This window comes from Podarcis filfolensis (assembly GCF_964270895.1).
Source record: "Podarcis filfolensis genome assembly, chromosome: 17".
Lineage (NCBI taxonomy): Eukaryota > Metazoa > Chordata > Lepidosauria > Squamata > Lacertidae > Podarcis > Podarcis filfolensis.
In genome coordinates this window covers 16,246,016-16,263,332 of record NC_139621.1, presented here as the reverse complement: position 1 = coordinate 16,263,332, position 17,317 = coordinate 16,246,016, and the positions used below count along the sequence as shown (strand labels likewise).

The 17,317-nt window shown below is 43.2% G+C and overlaps 1 protein-coding gene across 4 annotated transcripts in view; it reads left to right on the top strand.

The window, feature by feature from the left end:
- Positions 1 to 17,317, top strand: part of CCDC171 (coiled-coil domain containing 171) — a 203,550-nt gene that overhangs the window by 172,057 nt on the left and 14,176 nt on the right. For all 4 annotated transcript variants that reach the window (XM_083592876.1, XM_083592874.1, XM_083592875.1 and 1 more), the window contains one exon: positions 4,249 to 4,401. In XM_083592876.1, the coding sequence (XP_083449002.1) occupies positions 4,249 to 4,401 (153 nt within the window). The remainder of the gene's footprint in view (positions 1 to 4,248; positions 4,402 to 17,317) is intronic.

The window sequence follows — 17,317 nt, the reverse complement described above, 5'->3', positions numbered from 1 at the left end:
CCAGGCTTTTGACCTTTAAATATCTGTGGCCTTTTAGAAGTGGGTGGGATGTTTCCAAATATGTCTCTCTTTCCTTTGGGTTTGAATGTACCTATGTGGGGTTTATTGTCTGTCTGCTTGGTTGTAAGAGCTTTGGCAATTCTTATACCAAATGATGAAAAATTCTTACACCAAAGAGAATAATTTCGCCCAGTAAATTCTGTGTGATGCCGGTTTGTGGTGTAAATGTGACAAAGCCAGAAGATAAACGTTTCAGCTAACCAGCACAATAAAGGTCCAGACATTGCGCCTTAAACCAGGCACATCTGAGGAATCTGGTTTCTTGGGATGGAAGGGTAGAAACGGACTATCAGTTAAAAAATGGCTGGACTCTGCAGAAACAGCCTCGCAGAGGATAGGTGATATTCAGTCTGAAATTTAACGTACTATTTTAAAACGAATTGTAAAAAAAAGAAAAAACAGAAAAGGAGTTCTGTATTATAGAAGTTATAGACTCTTCATCCTACTGTCTATAGGAAAAAAAGTCAAAAACAGAAATCTTGATTTTTCTTAATTACCGCACAGGTTACTTTATGCTGAGTCAGCAATAAATCCATTCTTGGCAGCACACTAATAAATACTGTGAGCTACTGGAAATATCATCTTTCCACTGAGATTTAAATATGAGTCTCTGAACACTTGATACTGAAAATTCCGTGGTTCCTTTTGGGAAAGTAGGAAATGTTACCCCAAAGAACTTGTCCGAATTAAAATGTATGTAGCGCTGTCTAAATTTCACTTGGGAGATTAGACTGGATTGCAGTTGATTCATAACGCCTATAGTTTCTTATGATTGCATAACATACTGTTCTATCTGGTCATTTGTACTTGTCTATGTTTCTGATATTTGAACAGTATTGAAAAAGTGGTTTTTAACCTTTCTGTGTGTGTTTTTTTAAAAAAAGAACAAAGATTACCCTTTTGTAATTGAGAACAAAAAAAAGTTAACACGAGAAAAAAGGAACATGTTTCTCCATAACGTAACTGTTTAAGTAGAATTGTTTCTTCAACACTTTGCGTGAAATATCTAGTGGTTGGAGTTGAGGGGATGGAGAAGGTTTTTCACAAGCATTTCTGTTAAACAGTTTTTAAAAATTCCCTTAGCTATGCCGTACAAATCAGTAGCGACTTTTGCCTGTGCATTGACATAATTCACAAATGATGTGTTTCAAGCACAGAAACCATGTGTAAAAACGCTCTTGGATTTGCTGTATTCAATATAGACTCGTTATATCAATAGCAGTGAGCAAAAAACCCCAAGTACAATAGCTGACGAACTTTCAGCATGCACCAAAATACTGAGTTGTGCCCATTCCTGCATTGTAGGGGGTCCAATTAGAGGAATCATGGGGTCTCCTCCAACTCTCCAGTTCTATGCTTCTATGATCTGGCATCCCTGATATAGCTATAGTTGTGTGCAATAGGATATGCGTAGCCCAATATGATAGCGAGGCATGAATACAGCAATCTGGGCCATATCCTGCAAATAAAGGCAGTGTTTGAAAGCACACTAGGGGTTAGAATCACACTCTGTGATTCTGTGATCACAATGCAGTTTGTGTGTGGTTCCAGTCCAGCGAGTGACCCCCCACATGGAAGGTCTTTTTCGCTACACACAGTTCCTTCTCTGTATCTGCTGTGCAAATTCGCATCTCTTTCCCCAACCCATCATCCCCTTCCATCCCAAGTTATAATACTTCCAAAATGATCATACTTCTGCTTCTTCTACAGATGAGCTTAATAATTCACTGAACCTCAAAAATGTTTGAGGAACACATATAGCTGAGCTGCAGGGTTGGGATGTTGTTGTTGTTTAGTCATGTCTGACTCTTGGTGACCCCATGGACCAGAGCACGCCAGGCACTCCTGTCTTCCACTGCCTCCAACAGTTTGGTCAAACTCATGTTAGTAGCTTCGAGAACACAGTCAAACCATCTCGTCCTCTGTCGCCCCCTTCTCCTTGTGCCCTCCATCTTTCCCAACATCAGGGTCTTCTCCAGGGAGTCTTCTCTTCTCATGAGGTGGCCATAGTATTGGAGCCTCAGCTTCAGGATCTGTCCTTCCAGTGAGCACTCAGTTTGATGTTCTTGCAGTCCATGGGACTCTCAAGAGTCTCCTCCAGCACCAGAATTCAAAAGCGTCAATTTTTTGGCGATCAGCCTTCTTTATGGTCCAGCTCTCACTCACATATCCTATGGTTGGGATATGGTATGCTAAACAGGACTCTGATTACTCGTCTAGGCCCCAACATTTCTCCAGTGGAAATAGGGACACCCTATTCAATAATGACGACAACAACAACAACACCCCGTCCATCTAACTGGATTGCCCCAGCCGCTCTGAGCAGCTTCCAACGTATATAAAAATGTAATTCAACATTCAACATTAAAAGAAAACTTCCCTATACAGGGCTGCCTTCAGATGTCTTCTAAAAGCTATATAGTTGTTTATCTCCTTGGCTTGGGGGGGGTCACATAACTCCATACCTTCCAACATTTCTCAGATAAAATCAGGGCCATCCTAAGGAAAAGCAGGACATCAAACCAGAAACTGGGATGGCTTCTCTAAATCAGGGACATCCGTGAAAAATAGGGACACTTGGAGGGTCTATACCATGGGTGTGGGAATGATCGCTGGGTTGTGGAGCACACTCCTGCCTGTGGGCAGCCTCAGCTGCCTGCATGCATGACCTTGGGGTGCGGAGCACACTCCCCCTCACAATAAGGCCATAGCTGTCTGAACATCTTGCCCTCTGTCTAACCTTTTGCGGTCTCAGTAGTCTGCCGTGTCCTGTCTGTGATTTTTTTCTCTGAGACCTTTGTCTCCTTCGTCATACATTGTGCAAGGGGGAAATGACGCAGTGGAAACAGGTGCCAAAATACCTTTGTACCACCCCACGATCTCGGGACTGGAAGATGTGTAAAGGTCACAGCCCAAAACGTATCTGCCTGGGTTTGCATATTGTGCCAATAAAAGGAGCCTCCACAGAGCTAGCTGGCAGCTTGCTTGTGCACAGCTCACCTGCATTATCAACTCCTGCCTCATGTCCTTCACTTCACATGGGTAGGCAAACTAAGGCCCGCGGGCCAGATCCAGCCCAATTGCCTTCTAAATCTGGCCCGCGGATGGTCCAGGAATCAGCATGTTTCTATATGAGTAGAATGTGTCCTTTTATTTAAACTGCACCTCTGGGTTATTTGTGGGGCATAGGAATTCTTTCATTCCCCCCCCCCAAAAAAAAATATTGTCCAGCCCTCCACAAGGTCTGAGGGACAGTGGACTGGCCCCCTGCTGAAAAGGTTTGCTGACCCCTGGTCTATACACACATTTACCAGCCTGATCATTCCAAAATGTTCATTTACTTTATCAGGGGAAAAAAAAGAAAAATGCTAAAGAGCACACCATATTTTGTTTTAATCTTGGTTTATTCAGTAAAGAAATAGAATTTTTTTTATATCAGCCCTAATGCTATTCTAACATTTGAGAAATCAGTACAGGTCACTTCAGAGAGAAACTATAACTATAAAATGTGATTAACCAGTTGTAAAGAAGTCCAATAATCCCAATAGTGTTATACTATTTAGGTCAGATATCAAGTTACCAGCACTGCCAAATCATTTATACTCTCTTGTGCAGTTAACTTTATTATCGGTCTGATCAATATTACACGGCTGGGACATTCCTTCACTATATACCTGAACAGAATTATTTTCCCAGCTATATTGTAATCAGATTATTTACTTTCAGAGGTCTGTAACTTTCTTTAGTTTCATGCCAAATTAAATCTAATTCTTTTTAAAGGTGAGTTGGGAGAATTAGCAAGTCCATTCATTTTGAAAATGTTCGTACTCCCTCTCTGGTGTTCTTCTGAGCTTCGCTGAGTGAAATTAGCTGGGAGATGAGTCCAGAAAGCTCTGTTTACACATCCAAATACATTATTCTTCAAACACTGTAGAAGAGAGTGAAATGAAAGCTTTGCCAGATTAACAGAATAGCATTTGCAGCGCTGGCAGAAATGTATACAATCTGATATATTTTTAAGAGGCGAGTACTGATGTTCAATTTTGGGGGGAGTGTGTTCGTAAGCAAGTAAGTTATATAAACTAGATAATAAGATGTTGCCTCTTCAGAGATGTGGTTAGGCTCAGATGACACAGACCTGATACCAGCATTTGTATATAACAACGACTCCTTTTCCTTCTGCTTTAGGCAATGATTGTAAGTTTCATAGATGTCTATCAACTTGCGTGCTCCAGAGTCTCTACACTAGAGAGAGAAATAGCGTCCCACCAGCATCACATTGCAGCTCTGAAATCAGAACTCCAAACAGCATGCCTTCGTGAGAATGAAAGCTTGCACTCGGTAAGTGTCTGCTTTTTTAAAATAATAATAATAATTTTATCCCCCCTCCCCTCAGAATTTTACTCTGCCACACAACTCTACAGAGCCCTGCATTTGGTTGCATAACTGACTTGCATTACAAAAAAAAGTATTTATTTATTTATTACGTAGCTCTGCTGGAAAGATGGAGTATATTACGTTATCTATAATTTGGCTTTTGCCCTTCAGAGCAAATTGCTCTCTACCCCCTGTAAAAGTCTTTATAGTTGAGGAGAAAACAGTTGAATTAATTTGTCACCCTTTTGTCCTGTATGAATGCTTGTGTGTAAGATTGCCAAATCAAAAAGTATAGCGTCACATCTCCTTTTTCTTTGGCAATGATTCAGGAGCAAAGTTTCTTTAAAGGTTTGCTACCTCCTATTAAGAAATACCACATTTTTCCGTGTATTAGATGAGGTTTTTTGACTCAAAAATCATGTCAAAAAACTGGGGTCGTCCTATACACGGATAGTGGCGTCGTGGTGGGGGGGACTGCGCGCCAGCCAGCTGGTTGGTGGCCCGCGCTCTAGGGAGCGTTTCCCGCTCAGGTTGCCCACTTTGCCAACCCTCAGCAATGGTCCCTCTGGGACAAAAAGTTTAAAAGACAGGCTTGGTTTGATAAGGAATGTCAGAAAAGCAAAAAATGCCTAGCTAGGGAACCTAGAAAATTGAAGTTAAAACAGGATAAGCACAATCTTGCTCTACAAGCTGAGGGAGCCCAATTATGATACAATTATAAATTATTACTTAAAAGCAAGAAACAAATATATTATGAACAACAGTGGAAAGCATTGGGAGATGCAGCACTTCAAAAGGACTCACGGAAATTTTGGCATCTGGTTGCCCAAGGCACAAATGGGCTGGGCTACTCATTAGAAGCATCTGTCCAAGGAAAGGATTGGGTGACATATTTTACAGGAATATATGGCCCCTGTCCTGACTCACCCCCACAAGTTTACTATACTCAGTTATTAGAACTGCCAGAATGGCCAGGCGTCACGCCCAATCAGATTAAGAGGCTAATCGCAAGCCAACCAGCTAATAAAGCTCCAGGAGAAGACATGATTCCAGTGGAGATCTATAAGATAAGACCTGATTTCTGGTCACCCATTTTTGCAAAATTGTTTTCATACATTAACAGCTCAGGTTGCATACCTGAAGGGTGGAAGCTGAGTATAATTGCCCCAATATATAAAAAGGGTGATAAGAAAAATCCTGCCAATTATACACCTGTTAGTTTGTTAGATGTAGCCTCCAAACTATATGCCAGGCTCTTGGGAGACTAGAAGAATGGGCAGATACAAATAAGGTGATATCTGAAGTCCAGGCAGGTTTCCAAAGAGGGAAATCCACATTGGACCAGTGCTTTGTGATGAACTTTCTTTGTGGTCCCTCTGGGGTGATGGCGCATGTGCAATTCCCCCAAAAAAGCTCAACAACTTTGGGCCATCTCCCCTCATTTTCTTTAAATTTAGTCCCCCAAAATAGGGGGTGCCTTATACATGGGGGCATCTTATACATGGAAAAATACGGTAATATTGTTAGTTATTTTTTTGAACCAAACTGGTGAATTAAAACGTGAATATTCTCCATGGACATCTATATTTTCAGTCATAGCATATTCTTTGCTAATGAAACACGGGGTTTCTCTTCCCCACCCCGTACTACAAGATTTAATCCAATTTCAAGTCTAATTTAACCTCTGAAACATTATTGCCCACAAATAAATTAAGGCTAACAAAGGGAGCAATCCTTACCTTGTGGGAAGGGCAGATGAGGTTCGCTTGGACCTTATGGATCAGGGAAGGTAGAGGAGAAGGTCTCTCACCCAAGGCCTCCTTCTTGGGGTGGAAGAAGACATTTCCACCAAGATCATTTCCACCAAGTCCCTCAGGGATGTTAGGGTATGAAAGTGGTGTCTTGGGGGCAGTTTGGGGGAGGCTGTGGATCAAAAGTTCTTTTCTCTCCCATTGAAGCAATTGAGATGGGAAATAACAAGTACATGTTTGCAGAACAACTGCGGGTTCAAGATTGCGGTTTGTCTCACCCCTGAACCAAACCACACTGCGGATAGACCTGTGGTCCAGACATTAAGACAAGCCACGGTTTAGCCATCAGGCCATGGATTCATACATGACTTCTTTAGCTTTTTAGGGTGAAAGTGTGGGGTGGGGTTGCATCTGTGCACTTTTGGAAGCCATCATCAGGCAACATCTGATTGGATTTTACTCTGATCCTGATCTGATTTTAGGATGCATTTTAATTGATTGCCTGATTTTATGTTAATGTGTTATACATGCGATGTTAGCCGCTCTGAGCCCAGTTTTGGCCGGGGAGGGCGGGGTATAAATAATAATAATAATAATAATAATAATAATAATTATTATTATTATTATTATTATTATTATTATTATTAACACACATGCAAAATTTAGGATCAGAGTCTTAACTGGCCTAAAACTCTTTATGTATCTTTTGCATCTTGCTTGGTTTTTACATGTTCAACTCAGCATCTTTTTTCAGATGTTCCTTTTTGTCTCCGTCTGAATATTTGTTGCGATTGCTACTGGTGCTTAAGTTGTGAACAAGGGAGCGGGCGACATGCCAAGTGCAGCCTGCTACGCAGGGAGCTGCTTTCCTCTGGCCAGAGAGAGTGTTGAGGAAAGTTCATTCTAACAAACTCTTTTTGAAGTGTTGGGCTGGAGCGAAAAGCCTCTGAAATCATGCTTTATAAACTATCCAGGTCCCATGTACAGGCACAAAGTGTTAGCATTGTATTAGTGCAGCTGCCTGTTTTGGAATGCAAAACCTATCAAAACAGAAAACGTCTGAGCTATATTACCCATCATTCTTAATTAATGGGTAATATTTGCATACATGATGGATAATTTGTACATAACTAAATAGGTCTAAGCCTGTATGGGCTCCCAATTTTTTTTCAGAAAGCAGAACTCTCAAAATCATTAAAAGGAGATGAATATAACACTTAGTTTAGCAACATTCATCTCAACTGATACTGTTTTAGTTTATGCCTATCATTTATTTATTTATACATACATACACACACACACACATACACAAACACACACACACACACCCCACCCATCTGGCTGGGTTTCACCAGCCACTGTGGACAGCTTCCAGCAAAACATAATAAAACATCAAACATTAAAAACTTCCCTAAACAAGGCTGCCTTCAGGTGACTTCTAAAAGTTGTGTAGTTCTTTATCTCCTTGACATCTGATGGGAGGGCGTTCCATAGGGAGGGCACCACCACCGAGAAGGCCCTCTCTGCCTGGTTCCCTGTTGGTCTTGTTTAATTCAGTGATTGCTTATTCAAATATTTCCAAGTTTGGCTTAGGAAAGAGTCTGGGCAACTCTTGTTTGCATCACATGGCTCAGAATCATACCTGTGATCATGTCGAAAAGAAACAATGAACTTGAATTTCATGGAATCATCAAATCTTTGAATTGTAGAGTTGGGAGGGACTGCGATGAAGGAATCTTTTGCCCAACTTTGGGCTCAAACCCATGACCCTGAGATTAATAATAAATAATAATAAATAATTTTTTATTTATACCCCGCCCTTCCCGGTTCAGAAAACCAGGCTCAGGGCGGCTAACAACAGATTTAAAACACTTAATTGAGGCAACAAAAAACAGCATAAAAGACAGTATAAAACGTGAATAATAAATTCAGAATTCAAAAATCAATTTAGGGGGGAAATCCATCCAATAAGCATTAGATGATCACCAGGGCTAGCTGGCTAAATTAGTCCTATTTGGGCCAGCGAGGAGACCAGGGGAGAATTAGCTGTGGGATCCCAGAGCGGGTAATCTTCATAAAAAGGGGAGGGTGGATAAAAGGAAGGGGAATAAAAGATCAGGCTAAATTCAAATTGAAAGCCAGGAGGAATAGCTCTGTCTTACAGGCCCTGCGGAAGGAAGTTAAATCCTGCAGGGCCCTGGTCTCATGGGACAGAGCATTCCACCAGGTCAGAGCCATCACTGAGAAGGCCCTGGCCCTGGTGGAGGATAATCTTACTTCCTTAGGGCCCGGGACCTCTAAACTATGATTATTCATGGACCTTAAGGTCCTCTGCGGGGCAGACCAGGAGTCTCATGCTCAACCAACTGAGCTATGCATGGCTGAAGCTATATCATGATTGATATACCTAGAGGCATTCGAATAAATGTGCACATTGTCCACGTATTCATCAAGGGTTGTCCTTCTGCCGAAGGCATGTTTTGCTTTCTGCTAACTAAACAACAGCAACAACCCCAAAACACAACAGCAACCAAATAGTGGACAAATCCACCACTCCAGAGTATGATTGCCACCCACAATCCCACGGGAGGAACAGCTATTCCCATTCTTTGCTTGAGGGCAGGGAAATCCTGTTGTTGGCACTGGGAAACAAGGTTATTTCTGCAATCGTTAGGCACTAGGAAACAAAGTTATTTCTGCAAACGTTAGGAGGTTTTAGTTTAGAATGCTGAAGTTTCTGTGCACAAAGAATGAAAAAATGTCCACCTGGCCGCAGACAAAGAGTTATGCAATTATATTGCATATTGGGAGGAATTCCCAGCAATTACTCAAACGTTTGGAATCTAGATAGTATCACAAAAGAGAGGGGAAACGGGCGAAAAAGAATTAGGGGGAGGATTGAGTGAGAGAACCTGAGGAGACGGGGATTGCATGCATGAAGAGGGGATGGGAATGTTCCGGGGTCAGGAGGACAGCTTCAGATCAAGGGGGCGGGGAAGAATTATGAACCTCAGGAGAAGATGGTTGCAAGTGAGATAACAGCTGGAGAAAGAGCTGGGCTGTCATCCTACCACTGGAAATATCAAGAGTTGTTGCTTTTGGATGCAAATCCCCACTAATGTCGCAATCCAACCGCCGCCTGTGTCATTAATGCTTTTATGCGGTTTTGTGTGTGGTATTTATTTCATTTGTTTTCCGTGAGGTGTCGTTGTGATGAAATGCCACAAGCTGAGCTAGGTAGAGATGACACAATTCAGGAGACCTTTGGACAGGCAGTCTGAGAATGTTTGGGGGGAAACAATGTTGTTATGAATCATAGATCTGAGGGCCTTCTCAGATAGTTTTGAGCACAGCCAACAAAAGTATTACTCATTTATTGTTGGGATCCTGACAAGTCTCTTCTGCACAGCTCTTTGGTCATAGGGACATTGCATTTTCCCAGGAACTGCAATGCTAAGTGCTGAGAAATGCTCCCTTCCCTCTAGCGAGGCGTCTTTTGCAATTGCTACTGCTGCATGGAGTGTACAGTGGTACCTCAGGTTAAGTATTTAATTCGTTCTGGAGGTCTGTTCTTAACCTGAAACTGTTCTTAACCTGAAGCACCACTTTAGCTAATGGGGCCTGCCACAGCGCCGCCAGAGCACGATTTCTGTTCTCATCCTGAAGCAAAGTTCTTAACCTGAGGTAATATTTATGGGTTAGTGGAGTCTATAACCTGAAGCGTATGTAACCTGAAGCATATGTAACCTGAAGCGTATGTAACCTGAGGTACCACTGTATATGATTAAATGGCAGATGCTTCACAAAGCTGAAATAAAAAGAAGAAAATTACAAAGACTTATTAAAAGTCCTGTTCTGGAGGGTAGGACTCAGACCAATGGCTTCAATTACAGTTGCACCTTGGAAGTCGAACGGAATCTGTTTCGGAAGTCCATCCGACTTCCAAAACGTTCAGAAACCAAAGCGTGGCTTCTGATTAGCTGCAGGAAGCTCCTGTAGCCAGTCAGAAGCTGCATCGGATTTTCGGCTTCCAAAAAAATGTTCAAAAACCGGAACACTCACTTCTGGGTTTTGATCATTCAGGAGCTGATTTGTTTGACAACTAAGGCGTTCAACAACCAAGGTACGACTGTACGAGAAAGGAGATTCCGACTCAACATCAGGAAGAACTTTCTGACAGTAAGAGCTGTTTGACATTGGAACGGTCTCCTTCCTTGGAGGTTTTCAAGCAGAGGTTGGATGGCCATCTGTCATGGATGTTTTAGCTGAGATTCCTGCATTGCAGGGCGTTGGACTAGATGACGCTCGGGTCCCTTCCAACTCTACAATTCCATGATTCCATCTGTCAAGCAGAAATGCTTGCGCTGGAGGAACTGTAGTATAGTTATACCTCATGTTATGTTTGCTTCATGATACGTTTTTTCAGGTTGCGTCCCGCGGCGACCCGGAAGTACCGGAAAGGGTTACTTCCGGGTTTCGCCGCATGCGCAGAAGCGCTAAATCGTGCCGCACACCTGCGCAGATACAGTGCTTCAGGTTATGGGCTTTTCATGTTGCGAACGGGCCTCCGGAATGTATCCCGTTCGCAACCAGAGGTATCCAATGTATTATCGTGTCACTGAATTCCACCCACTCATCTTTCCAGCCAGGCAAGCAAGCAAAAGGTATTGCAGTATTGCAGTTCAAGGACTTATTTCAACTGGGCAGAAGCCTTCAGGGACCGTGTGGCACATGGCCAATTAGGAGTGGAGCTTGGGGCAGAATCTGGAGGGTTAGATAGAGTGGCAGTGGGTGTTTGGCCTACAGTATCAAAATTCCCCATCCCTACTGCCCTCATGGGGACACGGGTGGCGCTGTGGGTTAAACCACAGAGCCTAGGACTTGCCGATCAGAAGGTCGGCGGTTCGAATCCCCGCGACGGGGTGAGCTCCTGTTGCTCGCTCCCTGCTCCTGCCAACCTAGCAGTTCAAAAGCACGTCAAAATGCAAGTAGATAAATAGGTACCGCTCTGGTGGGAAGTTAAACGGCGTTTCCGTGCGCTGCTCTGGTTCGCCAGAAGCGGCTTAGTCCTGCTGGCCACACCGAAAAGCTGTACGCCGGCTCCCTCAGCCGATAAAGCGAGATGAGCTCCACAACCCCAGAGTTGTCCGTGACTGGATCTAACGGTCAGGGGTCCCTTAACTTTACTGCCCTCATGAGGACAAACAGCAACAGAATAATTTGACAACAAATTTTCCTGCTTTGTGTGTGTGTCTATAAAAATTATTTCCTCTTCGATATGAAGTTGTTGGGGGTTTTTTTTGTTTTTGTTTTTTTTTGCTATTCCACGTATGCTAGGCATGTGAACTTTTACCTTGTCAAGCTATCGTAGCATATTTGAAAATTGTAGTAATTTGATTAAAACGTTGCCTATAAGGCAAATGGGCGAGTTAATAGAAGCCATATGCAATTAAAATGCAGAACTAAACGTAATCAGACCCCAGTGACTAGGGCTTTCATAGTGATAGTCTTACTGTGGCCTCTGAGGTTGAAAGTTTATGTTTAAAGATCCCCATTGCAGCAGTTCCACAGAGCATGGGCGAGATGACAGTTCAGTGTGACCAGGGCATAGGTAAGTCATAACAAGTGCTAACCAGCTTCTAGGTACTGAAGGAGTTGCAGGTACCTCTCCCTTTTAGCAGGTGGTGTCGCATGCAAAACACTTTGGGTTTGCTTCTTAAAGAAGTGCTCTCAGCAGCGGTCCTCTTCTATAAACACTTCGAGATGACGGGTCTTGCTGTGGGAACATTGCGAGGGCCTTTTATATCTTTTTATAAAAACAACACGGCTATTTGATTCGTGTGAATTCATGTTAGAGGAATCATCTGACAGCCAGAGACTCGACTCTGCGCACCAAGTCACAAAAAGGGTTTACTTTTTTCTTTCCCCTCCCCTCCCACTCCCCTGCCCCGCTGTGTTTTTTTTTTTTTTTACTGAATTCGAAGGAAAGCAACCCAAAACTTATTTTCTCTGGACAGTTTTAAGAGTCAACATCCTGTGTTGGAGTTCTCTAATCATCACCAGCACAATTTACAATTGGAACACACAGAGAGCCGGTTCAGACCAGCTCATCTGTTGATCTTGGCAGAGGTCCCTATTCTCACTGCGCACAGCTGCCACCCGAGAGACGGGGACTCGGCGCACGGCCGGAGGAGGGTGGGTTGCAAGTTGGTCAAGACACAAACACATAGGCCTGCTTCATTTCAACAGATGCGCCCTGCTTTCCCGCCACCTCCCCCACCACCACCCTCCAAATAGTATTTTCTTTTTACTGCCTCTTTTAAAACACACGCACACACACTCACACACAAACTGAAATTAAATGAGGACCTCTCATGAGCCACTGCGCTCCAGGCATAAGAAATTATAATGTCTGGCTTCCAGAAACTGTCCCGTCAAAATGTGCTTCTGATTAGGTGGCTTAATTACAGCTGTGAAAACAATGTTGATTTAGGCCTCTAGGTTCCAGTGCATGTCAGCCGTTATTAGCTAGCCTTGGAGTGAAGCCACCATTCTCAAACTCTGCACCGCGAAAGTCACACACTGCCTTGACAACTTTTTATAAAGGTGGAAAGGTTGCCAGGAGCAAGGCACTTATGCAAAATATTTTTCATTGTGCAAATTCCAAATGTGACACAATTGATAGAGATGAAATGGACAGGTCCTGTTGGGCTTCGCCGAGGCCCAAACTCCCAGGTTTTCCCACCAAATATCCCTATTTTAATAAAGTTTTTATAAACTTTGACTGACATAATGCTTAATTTTAATTCCTTTAATTCAGTTTTAGTCCAAATCCAGCATGTTGGTTTAACCACACAGTTTTATTGCATCTAAATTTTCCTGACAGTTTCATTTGCTGTCGGGAAATAAAATTGCCATTTTTGCAACATGGGAAATAATGGCTAGTTTCAAATCCAATATGTTTGAAACTTCCTTTGCCTCAAGCGGGTTAAGGCACACACTTAAACTTACTTTTTTGGAGGGCAGTGAGAGAAAGCTCATTAAATAGTTTTAATATTTTAATATAAGTAACACTTTTCTCAGTGAGAACTCTTATTATTAGACTTATGTATTTACACCTGCAGATAAGTAAAGTTTAGAGTAACATACTGCTTCCTTATTTTAAATGTCCCAATGTAGCTTCACTTTTGCGAGAGAAAATTTTAGGTGGTAAAACTTATTTTGTGGTAATATTTGAAGAAGAACCCAGTTCTCTTACTGAGATGATACAGGGAGTTGGTATATTTAGCAAGCTAGATCTGTTGAAATTACCTCAGTGAGATGAAGGATGCTAAAATACAAAGGATGCCTTAACTCATTTTGGATTTTAACATATATGGAGAGGGAAGCTGAGTACATTTGGTACATTTCCACAGGTTCTTTACAGAAAACTATAATTAAAGTTGTTTTAAGTACCAGCAAGCTATGTTCACATCTACCTTGTGAGCAACCTAATAACATTATTTGGACTGATCACAATTTCTGAGCAGTCTCAAAACATGTTGCATTGTATTTGATGGGGGGGGGAAGGAAAAACCATGTTCAGCGTATAACACCTCGTTTATGGGATTTGAACTGGTTGTCAAACTCCTGGAGGGCCAGGTTCAGGATTTTGGTACTCACATATAAGGAAGGCCCTCCGCAGTTCAAGGCGGAGATAGCTATATTCCTGACAGCATCCCTGTTGAAATTGGACAGGTGCTCATTAACTGTACTTTCCAGAATTTTTTTCCAATTGAATGAAAAAGTCTCTGCAGTCACTGTTTGTTTGGTATTCCTTTTAAATCATCAGTTGGTTTCCGGGCATAATTCAAAGTGTAGGTGCTGACCTTTAAAGCCCTAAACGACCTCATCCCTATATACCTGAAGGAGTGTCTCCATCCCCATCAAAACAAACAAACAAAATTCCTTCCAGTAGCACCTTAGAGACCAACTAAGTTTGTTATTGGTGTGAGCTTTTGTGTAAAGAAGTCTGATCATAAAAAAGGCTGATCGCCGAAGAATTGATGCTTTTGAATTATGATGCTGGAGGAGACTCTTGATAGTCCCATGTACTGCAAGAAGATCAAACCTATCCATTCTTAAGGAAATCAGCCCTGAGTGCTCACTGGAAGGACAGATCCTGAAACTGAGGCTCCAATACTTTGGCCACCTCAAGAGAAGAGAAGAGTCCCTGGAAAAGACCCTGATGTTGGGAAAGAATGAGGGCACAAGGAGAAGGGGATGACAGAGGACAAGATGTTTGGACAGTGTTCTCGAAGCTACCAGCATGAATTTGACCAAACTGCGGGAGGCAGTGGAAGACAGGAGTGCCTGGCGTGCTCTGATCCATGGGGTCACAAAGACGGACATGACTAAACGACTAGACAACAACACAGCAGACCAACACAGCTCCATCCCAATCATTCAGCCCAGACACTGAGGCCCACCTCTGAGGGTCTTCTGGTGGTTCCCTCACTGTGAAAAGCGAAGTTACAGGGAACAAGGCAGAGGGCCTTCTCGGCAGTGGCACCCACCCTGTGGAATGCCCTCCCTTCAGATGTCAAGGAGATAAATAACTTTTAGAAGACATCCGAAGGCAGACCTGTCCAAGGAAGTTTTGCGTGGTTGGTGTTTAACTGTGTTTTTAGTATTTTGTTGGGAGCCGCCCAGAGTGGCTGGGGTGTCAGGGACTGGACTGCAGAGAAATGGTGGGGACTGCCTCCCCCTCTTCCTCCTGAACCTTCCAGAGAAGAGGAAGACGATACAGATTTACAACAGTGGTTTGTAGAATAGTTATTTACCTCGGTTCCCCATCCCTGGTATGTTGGCTTTTACCCAGCCCTTTAGGTATCAAAAAAATAACATTTCTGCTGTCTCATCCAAATTAGGTGAGAAGAGAAAATAGAGTTGTGCCATCAGCATACTGATAATATCTCCATCCCATAACATAAATACCACTGTCTTCCATCACCACCACCACCACGTACTGTCCTTCCAGTTAGGAATGAAAGCACTGAAGCACAATGACCCCAGAGGGGAGTATCAGTGGGTAACTGATAGCTATTGCAATCTTCTAAGGAGGCCAGGCCACCATGCCCTTCAAAGGCAGCTGGGACCATTTTTTCTCACTAGGAGACATTCACTGTCTCCTGGAACCAGCTATCCAGTCCCATCCTGCTAGGTGTTACGAGCCAAGAAGCCAAGGATTGAACAAACAGCTGGGAGGCCAGATTTCTCCTTGTCCATGTCCTGAAGCCATAATAACTAAAAGTCATCTAATAAAATAGGAAGAGGCAGTGCTCTAAACATGTCCTTAGGCCGAGCTGTCAAAACAGTTATATCCAAGTTGCTGCAGATGCGAGTTATTTTACTCTCAAGGTGCTTAGTAAACATGTCACAACATGCCTCCAAGGGTTTTTTTAAACATTGCCTTGCCTGCCATGTTGGAAAAAGTCCCAAGGCACTCCAAGAACTTCACCGGACCGCACTCCATAAAATCAGTGATAGAGGATGAGCATTGCACTGTTTTCTGCCACTTGCATTCCAGCATTCTTGCTTTACAGCCATCAGTATCCAGGTAAACCATGGGACTAAATGAACTCTGCATGATGGGATATAATGTCCTTCCCTGCTGAAAAAGCATAAAATGAGGTGCCAGGTGAGCCTCTCTGGGGACGACATTCCAGAGTTGGGGCACCATCCTCAAAATGGTCATCCTTCTGTAGCAGCACCTCACCTGGTCAAGTGCAAATGAAGAAGGGACTTTGATGAAGATCTCAGGGTCTGGGTATGTATATGAAGATACAGGTGAACCTTGAGATAGCCTGGCCTGACCATTACTAGGGAGTCAACGGAAAGTCTCCCAGTCAAGAATGCAACCCATTCCATATGCTAGGCCCCCCATGGTTGTCAAAGCACCCACAAAGTCCTGAACAGCCCTGGGCAAAACAGCTCCAGCGTATTTATTGAGGTTCCCTGATCAAGATTATCAAGGGTCTGGAAACCGGCCCTTATGAGGAACGCTTGAAGAAGCTAGATATGTTTAGCCTGGAAAGGAAAGGAAATGTGATAGCTAACTTCAGGCATCTCAAGGGCCATCAGATGGAAGAGGGAACAAGCTTGTTTTCTCCTGCTCTGAAGAGTAGGACTCAAACCAATGGCTTCAAATTACAAGGAAGGAGATTCCGACTCAACATCAGGAAGAAGTTTCTGACAGTAAGAGCTGTTTGACAGTGGAACAGTCTCCCTTGGGAGGTTGTGGACTCTCCTTCCTTGGAGGTTTTTAAGAAGAAGTTGGATGGCCATCTGTCATGGATGCTTTAGTTGAGATTCCTGCATTGCAGGGGGTTGGACTAGATTACCCTTTGGGTCCCTTCCAACTCTACAATTCTATGATTCTATGAGTGCAACCCGCCCCATATGCTAGGCTCCATAGTTAGCATCCACGAAGAACTGAACAGCCCTGGACAAGACAATTTCAGCATATTTATTGAGCTTCCTCCATAACAGAAAGCCCAGGGTCCTCATCCTAGAAACACAGAAAGCTACCTTATACCAGGGTAGACTTATTTGTCCATGTAGCTCGGTATTTTCTCTTCTGGCACACAGAGCTTTCTTTCACATCACCTGCTGTCTAACTGAAGATGTCAAAGGCCAAACCTGTGACTTTCTGCGTGTGCCCTGCCACTGAGCTCTGTAATACACCCAACAGAATCCCTATTCTGGCTCTAGCACTCAACCCCAAATCCCACCACGAAGCGAAATGACTTCCTGGTGAATGTTCTTAAAAAGAAGGTTGCCAAAGGGCAGACTTTTGTGCTAATGGAAGTAGATATCACTGTTTTCTTGCTGAGCCAAATCTGAGACCACTTCTCTCAGTTCAGGTTGGTAGACTGTTAGTCCGAAGGGTTGTCCATACACCAGCAGTAAACCCCAGTCCATCCCAAGTTTTTAATGTATGGTGTAAACACTCAGAACTGGAAGATGAGCAATAAATGGAATCACTGAAGATTGTAGCAGTGTTTTCCCCCAACCTGCGGGTCACAAAGCCTCTGCACGTGGTCATGGGCTTTGTAGGTAAACCCCAAATAAGTATTGCTTGTAAACCT